The sequence below is a fragment of the Peromyscus leucopus genome, chromosome 15 (assembly GCF_004664715.2).
Source record: "Peromyscus leucopus breed LL Stock chromosome 15, UCI_PerLeu_2.1, whole genome shotgun sequence".
In the NCBI taxonomy this organism is placed as follows: Eukaryota; Metazoa; Chordata; class Mammalia; order Rodentia; family Cricetidae; genus Peromyscus; species Peromyscus leucopus.
This window is the reverse complement of record NC_051076.1, coordinates 36,963,986-36,973,616: the sequence shown is the minus strand read 5'-3', so window position 1 is coordinate 36,973,616 and position 9,631 is coordinate 36,963,986. Positions and strand designations below refer to the sequence as shown.

Here is a 9,631-nt window from a genome sequence, read left to right as displayed (position 1 = left end):
TTGTTTCCTCCTGTTCTGTTTTTGAGTCAGTGAAACACTGAAGTGGTTCACAATCCAAAGAGAAAGGAAGGGTAGAGTTTGCAGAATCCTCTCTGCTGACTTCTGCCCTCTAGCCACTCAGTTTGACTTTCTGGAGCTAACCAAGGCTACCACAATCTTTGTAGATTTTATGCATTTTGTACTTTTTTTTTGGTATTTTTCGAGACAGGGTTTCTCTGTGTAGTTTTGGTGCCTGTCCTAGATCTCATTCTGTAGCCCAGGCTGGCCTCGAACTCACAGAGATCCGCTTGGCTCTGCCTCCTGAGTGTTGGGATTAAAGGCGTGTGCCACTACCACCAGCACATTTTGTACTCTTTATGCATTTTTTTTTTTGAGGTAAGAATCTAGGAAATAAGGTTCCCTAACTTTTTCCCCCCGAGGTTGGAATCCCCACTGGATGGTCCTTACTGCTGAACTAATAATCCAGTGTAATTTCCCTGAAATAGCGGATGACTGCCTGTGCCTCCCTTGGCTTTTCTGCACTTTGCTGGTCAGGTGACTAAAGGCCTTGCCAAAGACTTCACAGAGAACAAGTGATGACACCGTGTGATTGAACATAGCTATCATTGCTGCTTTGTCTCTGTGCAGACAGCAGTAAGGCTGGAGATACAGAGAGTGTTACTGTTGAAACTGCTGGGGTTCCTTTGTAATTCACGTTCCATGATTTCGTGTGTGCGTGCGTGCGTGCGTGCGTGTGTGTGTGTGTGTGTGTGTGTGTGTGTGTGTGTGTGTGTGTGTGTGTGTGTGTGTGTGTGTGTGTGTTTCTCCAATGAAATGATAACTTCTTCAAAGACACAATCCCAACACCGAACCAAGTCTACGTTCAAAGTCCCAAATTTATGGATCTTAATTTGTGGTTTTACAGATCAGTTAGTAAATCTTGGGATGGACTTGCCTTTATTTTAAATACACCTCAAGTATGCTGGGTAGCACCTGCAGGGATACAGTACAGCATGAGATGTTGTTGACCTTTTTAGGTTTACACATTTTTTAAAAATAGAACAGAGTTACAATTACATGTATGAGAGAACTGTTTAATGAAGTGCCGAACTGAGTCGGTTTTAAGTAGAACATAATTGAAGACATGATTGTCTAGTTTTCTCTAGGGGTTAGGCTATCCTTTTTCACTGCCTTCCTCCTCTCCATACTCAAGATTGCACCCATGGTCTCCTGCGTGATAGTCAAGCACCAAATATTTAATGGCATCTTGGTTATTTCTCCCTCGCCAGCCTGGGTCTCCCTGACTAGGCTGGGCTGACTGGTCAGCAATCCCCAGGGATCTGCCTGTCCCTACCTTCCTAGCACCAGAATTACAGATGCATGCTGCCACACCTGGGTTTTTTTAAGTGGCTTCCTAGGCTTCAACTCCAATCTTTTCAAGGCGAGCACTTTACTGTCTTCCCAAGCCCTATATCTAGACTCTTACTATTTTCATTTTTAGGCTAATTTATAGGCAGTAATCCATCCCATTGTTCTTCCTTTGTTGGGGAATACCACTCTCATCCCTCTAACACCCCTCCACCTGAACAACTGCACCTGAGTGAGACCTGAACAGGGCACTCTGGAGACGACCTGGAATTATGCACGTGTAAGACAATGAACATGAGCTGCGCCATGTCTAAGACCACTAGGCCGGGAAGCAAGCAAGTTGCTAACACTTTCAGTCAACCTCCCTGCCCCCATTTCTCCTTCTCTCCCTCCCCACCTGATAGTCGTGACCCTGATGAGAGAAAATAGCCGTAGAAGCCTGTCAGACGTCCCAGAGTTCAAATTGGGACCAGGTGTGACCATGGTCTTGCATTATATAAAACGAAATACAATCAAAACTATAACACGGATTTTTTTCCCCCAAATACAGCATTTCTTTCCATTTCTAGGGTAAAGGAATTATACAGATTGATGGTTTTTAAATTCCCTCTTGGAGTAAGGGAAGGTAAGAGAGGAGGAATGTGTATGACTAACATCTGTAGACTTTAACTCAATTAAGGTTTTTTAAAAGCAAAATCAGGCTTTTGCACTGAAATAAAAACATCTGCCCAGCATTATCCATTTTTCAAAAATTAATTTGAACTACATATGACTTTGACCTAGGAATAACATCATACACGAAGACATTGCTTGGTCCATTCATGATAGATTTTTGGATGACACTTAAGAACATTTGGGAGGTAAAATAATAACAAGCTCAGGTTGTTATCCTGCCTCCAAGAGCCCAGTTCAGAGAAAACTGAGCCAAGAGGGACACTGTCAACCATTTTCCTCCTACAACATAATGGAAGCCAAGTATGGTATAGGCGAGATACCTATTTTAAATAAGTTTACTGTTGGTATAGAACATCATGCGGGATATGTGCAGATCTCTTTGCAAATTTGGACTAAAATGGTAGCAGTGGATTAGTCACGCATGAAGATATGTTAGAGGAAGACATCCATTACTCTCTAGAATTTGATTACAGGAACAAAGTAATAAGGAAACTCTTCTTGGTTAGCTATTTAACAAAGCTACTGAGGTCATCACTAGTGTGCTGAAGCCATAAGAGGTCAGGTTTGGGCCTGAGATTCTGGGAAATTTCATAGTAAACCAAAATGTAAATCAGCTAACACTCATATTCAAATCGAAACATGACAGTGCAGTAGGGACCAGACTTCTGTTCTCACTGGGACACTATTTGAGAAAAATTACTAAGTTCATAGGTAGTAAAGGGAAGCTGATGCTAAAAGCTATCAATGTTGAAAATGTAGTACCTACTGCCTTCTCTCTAGATCATCTGCCAAGGAACCATATTACTCTGAGCATGAGTTAAATCACCATGCCATCCCTTTTCATGGAGGTCTTGAGATTCAAGGGTATGTATCACTCAGCCTTAAACTCTTAAAGTGTGGACTTGAACCCCTTGGCCTTTGAAGTCCTTTGGGGCTATCAGGTCTATAGTTATTTCACAGCACATACTTTTTTATTCTTCTTACTCAAACATGGTAGAATTTTTCTCAAGACTAAATGATATGTGATAATTTAACCATTCTGATACTTAGCAAAACTTTTAAAAATTATTCTATTTTAATTTCTAATATGATAAATATCAATAAGTATAACCCCCTTTTAAAAATTCATTAGGGTTCTTAATTGTTGAAGAGTATAAAATATTTCTAAGACCTAATAGTGTTAGAAACATAGAGAGAGGGAGAAAGAGGAAGAAAATACTGTGGAGAAAGCAAAAGAGAGGGAGAAAAGAAAGAATTGGGGAGAGGAAGAGAGAACACAACAGGGTCCCCTTAGCCCACTCAAGGCATGCCCCCAAATGACATAACTTCTTTCTTGGCTCCATTTCTTAAAGACGCTGTAACCTCCTGGGAGTCATATGCTGGTGGCCAAGCCTTCATTCAATATGTGACCATTGTGGGGAGCATTTAAGTTCTAAACTATAGCACCCACAGTCAACATACTGGCCAGGGCCAAGATGCTCTTCTTAATGTGGTTTTGGAGTGCTCTAGTTGAGGCCATCTTTACGAGATTTCAGAAGCATTTTATCTCCTAAGCTACATAATATCCAGATTACCTCCAAAGCTCCAAATAATTGTACATGAGGGAAGTATTTCTCCTAATTCACGAGTGCAGGCACCCCAAGTTTTTTTTACTGAAGTATGCATAAACAACAAACAATAACCAAAGAAAGTTTTGCTGTGCTTGTTAAATTGTCTGAAACGATATTAGAATTCATGGGTACTATTTTTGAAGTTCTTGAACTCCAAAGGCAGTGAAAACAAGAATCATAGCCTGGGGTTGGGGATTTAGCTCAGTGGTAGTGTGCTTGCCTAGCAAGCACAAGGCACTGGGTTTGTTCCTCAGGTCCGAATTAAAAAAAAAAAAAAAAAAAAAAAAAAAGACAATAAAGCAGGTTTTTGTTTGCTTTGGTTTTCTTTGTTTTTGTTGAGTTCAATTTGGACACTGGCTCATTTATCTGAGATCTCATAATTCCATTCTTCAAAATCAGTTGGCACAGGTTGAGTCTCACAGATTGGTCTAGCATCCACTTAGTCATGGGGTGGGCTTCCACTAGGCAGTTGCTTCCTAAGAAACAGAAGGGCTTTTTTTATACAAAGCCTCTTGAAACTTGGCTTAGAACATATATGGCCATGGACATAATATCGGCAAGCTTGGGATTATCTTTTGTATTCCACAAACGGCGTACATACAGACCAGCACAGATCTGGAAGCATTAATTTTCATATAAAAATAACCTCATTTAAAATACAAGCGAAGATTGGCTGAACACTTGATCGATTTGCAAGGCAATAAAAGAGGTGACACAAGAAGGCGGGGGCATAGTCCCTGTGACTGAACACTGCAACAATAATCACATGTCGTTTTCCAGTTATTACATCAGTGTCCTGTTGTCCACAAAATTAACTGACAGAAAAAAGGGAGATGTTTTCTCCCTTTTCTCCTTGATTCTTAATAAGATAAGGTTACAGAGGGCTCTAGGCGCCACCCCTGGTCCTCTTGCCTGAAGGAGTGGGCTAAATGACATTCATGGGAAACCCATGACTTTTAAGGAGAGGATTGTCATTTATTATAACAAGCATTAAAATCTTCAGCGAAATAACACAAGGCACACTTATCATGTTCTGTGTTAATCAATAAATCTTTATATTTATGTAAATTAAACCATTTTATCTTTAGGAGAAAGTGGTAGGAGCTAGACTAGCAGCATGTAGGAGGAAAAAAATGAATCATCTTTCAGGATGGGAAGGCACCAGTATCAGAACAGTTTGGAGGGGTGGCCTTTGTCCCTGACACTTGGGGGGTAATTAGCTCTGACCACTCACTGCTTCACTGTCTTGCTCTTTAGTTTCTTTCTGGGAAGGGAGAGGTGCTGAGTCTCCAGAGGAGTTGTGTAGGCACCTGACAGCAGCCTGTGGAAGACAGCGGTCCTGGGGCCCATAATGGGCAGTCTGTAGCGAATGCTCTCTAGAAGACAGTGCAAGAGCAGAAAATAAAGACTTGGACTCTGTTCTTACAAAAACACAACATAACCAACGGCCGCCAGAGACTCCTCCAGCCTTAGCAAATAATCAAAATTCACATAAGAATTTCTTTTAATAGAACCATCTCATGCCAACAACATTTAAACTTTTCTAAATCGGATCGAAGATGCCAAGTGAAATTTAGAAATAACACCCAAGAGTTAGGAGTATTGCCAGTTAAATTTAAATTGGATTTAAAGTATATCTGGATTTGTACTATTAACTCAAGGGAAAAAAGGGCTCAATTCTCAGGAGACTGTTCCAGGACACATGTGTCCAGAGTCCTGTTCTTAGAAAAAATAAATAGCCATGATCTCACAAAAAGGCTACAGTAGGAAAAGGATTTAGTATTTCAAAAGGAACTTCAGGTTGTGAATAACCCTAAAAATCCTTACCATACTGACCTCTTCTTCAAATGTGATTTGATTTTTTAAAAATGTTTACATTTATCTTTTCCAGAATACACATTGCTTAAAGGAGATAAATCATGTGTGCAACAACACTTCCCCATTGGAACTAACTGAATGAATGAGGGAGTTGAAGCTCTGAATTTTCTGAAACAAGTCTGCTTGGTCAAGCCAAATGGGAGCTAACTCAGTTACAGGCTTGAAAGTCTAGAATGCAGTGCAGCCTTATCATTGCAATTAAGAAGCAACAATATTTTGGGTTGACAGACACAAGCAGGTTGAGGGCCAGGTTCTAGCTCCCCTTAGTCTTGACTTAGTACGCTTTGTATTCTGTCCCACTTATCTGCCAGATGCTAAACACATGTGAGGTGGGCCATATACCACCAGGGCTCATCAGGAATAAGAGCCTGTACTTCTCGGGGAATTGAGACAAAGATAAATGAGTCCAACGTAACCTCCATTTTGGATCCCGATAATAAGATTTGGCTGAATCGAGGAACATGTTAGAAATCACTGTTTCAGCCTAGAAAATGAATCAGATAACTGTGGGCAGTGAAGACCCTGGGATTCTGTATTCATAGTATGTTTGCATGTGGCTGGCAGCTTAAGCAGTAAGTAGCAAGTAGTGAAGTACTGATGTGGCTAAACTGAATGAGCCATCAGGCTGCGTCTGCCAGCAGCTGTGGCTTGGTCCAGCATAAAGGTTGCTTATATTGTATGAAACAAAACGCTGCTCCAGCTTCTAAAGTGGGAACACAGACACCACACCCACAGAGAAAGACCAGAATCTGGGAAGAGGCATTATTGGTCCTAGGCTACACTTTCCCCCATGCTTGGAGGACACACACAGCAACAAAGCCTAGCTCAAAGAGGTCACAGCTGGCATCACATAGAGGTCCACCAACGCTCAGCCCCCTAACCAGTTTTGTACTCACTTTCCCTACAGCTCAATCTCCAAAATTGTTGTCTTAGATTAGACTTCTCTGTGCAAGTAAATACCATGCTGATCCCATGTACCCTCAGCTAGCTTTTATGTTGCTAACGGAAGCATTCCCGGGTTTACAAATTGGTTTTGCAAAATAATCTTGCTGAGGGAAGGAGATTATAATTAATCGTGTGTGTGTGTGTGTGTGTGTGTGTGTGTGTGTGTGTGTGTATGCATTCATGCACATGTACATATATGTGTTTTTGGTTCATTCCTTTGCAAGACAAATTTGATAAAAAAAAAATCCAGGTCCAAGAGAAATTCAAAATAAGTATGTCACTAGCACAGATGATGCTGAGACTGATTGGGTATGCTTATCTCCCAGGGTTCCTTCTCTTGGTGTGGGGAGAATAACTGACCAGAGGACATTGGTGGGGAACTTTCATTGTGTGGCTGCTCTTAAGCTCAGGTCTGCATTGCTCACTTTTGCCTAATCAAAATCATGAATTAGGTCAACAGTTTTGGTATATGAGAAGAAATTCATGGGAACCGGGCCGCCCCCTTTCACTGCAGTGGAGTTGGATTCGCAAACCTTCCATTGTTTTGTGGGATCTCTGGTCTTTCCTTTGGCATCCGCCCAAGATATCCCTTCTGTACTCAACTTTCCTTTCTAGGGGGCTTCTCAGTTCAGTTCCAGTTATGAATTCCTGCAACTTTTTATGATAAAATATCAACTTCTGACTTCTGTAACCATAACTTCATTTCTTTTACTGTACAATTCAAATGAAACAAAAGCTTCAGGTAGTCTCAGCTATTTGGGATCCATAGGATAGGGAAAAAAGTCACTAAAGCTTAGGCTGCCCTAAATCTTTAAATCATGTCACCCCAAAGAAAGGCTTAGTTGTATATTTGTAAGTCCATTGCCACCCATCTCTAAGGGGTGAGACATAAATCAGTGTTGCAGCCTGGGACACACTACTGCCTTTGTGTGTGTGGTTTATAAGTAGTAATAGAACTCAGAATAGCATTGGGCAACTTCTGGAGGAAGGTAGGTGTTTTAGGACTGTTACAGATAAAGATGTGTGGCTTTTGCCGGGCGGTGGTGGCGCACGCCTTTAATCCCAGCACTCGGGAGGCAGAGCCAGGCGGATCTCTGTGAGTTCGAGGCCAGCCTGGGCTACCAAGTGAGTCCCAGGAAAGGCGCAAAGCTACACAGAGAAACCCTGTCTCGAAAAATCAAAAAAAAAAAAAAAAAAAAAAAAAAAAAAAAAAAAAAAAAAGATGTGTGGCTTTCGAGTGAGACCATTTCAGGAGTGTTTTGATGCCCTGTCTTCCCACTTTGGTCTGAATCATCAGGACTGCCCAGGAAAGCCTTTCACTTAGTGTGTGTCTCATTTCTCTGGAAAGTTCTTTAGCAAGTGGCTTATTAGTCAGAATTATGTGACCTAAAGAGACCTTGGAGAAAACATGACATGAAAACATGTGAGACCCTTGGAGGGGATAGAGTGAGCTGGAGTTAAAAGGAGGAGGAGAAGGAGGAGGAAGAGGAGGAGGAGGAAGAGGAGGTGGCGGCAGCTGTGAACCAATTCCAGCACATCAAAAGCTTATACACAAAAGAAAAAAGGGACAGAGCATAGAATTTGCTCAGAAAATGTAGACACTATCATAGAAACTTAAGTTTTCCATTCTCTGGCCCCAAGTAGAGTATGTATTATACCAGAAGTGCTTATTTTAAAAGAAAACAAACCTGTTGGAATGTCATTGCAGGGGTGATCAAACTGCTGGATATCGGGATGATGAAGGAGCATCTCTCTGATTGGAAGAATCAAGAAACACATTAGTCATTTGGCTAGACCTTAGTGAAAAGGAACTGAAGGGACTCTAGCTAGTCTGGACCTGGCAAACATGGCTCTGGCAGGCCCTGACCTTCTCTCCCATTCCCTCTGCCTTGCTAAAAAACCATTAGAATTCATCCCTGAAGCTAGCCACCAAGGTCTGTTCCCTTACTTGCTCACTTCCTCCTCCTAGGGCTGACTACCAAGGTCCAGCTATCAAAGAATTGAAGTCCAGCAATTAAAAGCCCCTTTTGGCTACCCTAATTAAAAAGTGCAGTCAAAACAAACCAACTCATCATAACACGAGGTTTCCACCTTTCCTTTATAAACTGCAATTTTTTCTATGTGCCACGTTTATTTCTGCCCTATGGAGAGGCAGTCCTTTGTCCTTCTCGGACAAATGTCCCTGCCCCTCTCCCTTGTCCCCTTCCCCTTCTCCCTAGCCCTCTGTCTCCTGTCTTCGTCTCTTAGTCCCTGCTCTTTGTCCCTCGGGGGCAAATAAATCTTCCTTGTGATGAGAACTTGGTCTTGGGACTCCCTTCTGGAGTGTGTCTCTACCCACAGAGCAGAGGCATTCTCCACTGCAGCATCTGCTTACCTGCTCTCAGGCCCCTTTGCAGCAGGGTGTAAGATTCATTGTCCAAACCCCACAATTCTCTAATGCTTTTCCTTGGTAGCATCTTAGTGGGTTCTGACAAAACCTCCATTTTAAAAATATTTTATTCTATAAGAACATGTAGAATCTAAAACTAGTAGGGATTAAGGAAATATTTCTCCAATTTCCTTAAAAAGTAAAAAAATTTTCCAAGTCAGTCATTTGCCCCTGAAAAACAAAACTGAGAAAATGTTTTGGTTGGAGACTGTGACTTCTCCATTTCTCCTGGTAGCCAAGGTTGTGGGGGTGACTCCCCACCCCCACTCCAAATATGTTCAATCCTAAGACATTCTAGATTGGTCTAAACTGCTTAATTCCTTAAGACTTACAAGCTGGTAACACTTGATGGGCTTGCCAGCAGTGATTCTCAATCTGTGGGTCATGCCCCCTTAAGAGACAGCATATCAGAGAACCCTGCATATTAGATATTTTCATTACGATTCATAACAGTAGCAAAATTACAGTCATGAAGTAGCAACGAAATAATTTTATGGTTGGGGATTACCCCAACATGAGGAACTATAGTAAAGGGTTGAAGCTTCAGGAAGGTTGAGAACCACTGATGATAGGCTAGCTACACATTTTAATGCACCTACTTTTACAAAGATCTTCTGTGGTTGTTCTGTTACCAAAATATATGGCCGGTCTAGACAGTTTCTTTAATTTACTTGTCACTGGAGGGCTCACTGAGATGGAGAAAAAGGAAGGCAAAACCCATCTATGTCCACGCTGTGCAAACAGGAGG

The 9,631-nt window shown here is 41.6% G+C and overlaps 1 protein-coding gene across 1 annotated transcript in view; it reads right to left on the bottom strand.

The window, feature by feature from the left end:
* Nucleotides 1-4,663: 4,663 nt before the first annotated feature.
* C15H1orf105 (chromosome 15 C1orf105 homolog) overlaps nucleotides 4,664-9,631 on the bottom strand; it is a 45,637-nt gene continuing 40,669 nt past the window's right edge. Inside the window, exons 6-7 of the mRNA XM_028864448.2 lie at nucleotides 8,144-8,208; nucleotides 4,664-5,008 (exon numbers count right to left, since the gene is read on the bottom strand). Coding sequence (XP_028720281.1) covers nucleotides 4,863-5,008; nucleotides 8,144-8,208 — 211 coding nt within the window. The 3' untranslated portion in view covers nucleotides 4,664-4,862. The remainder of the gene's footprint in view (nucleotides 5,009-8,143; nucleotides 8,209-9,631) is intronic.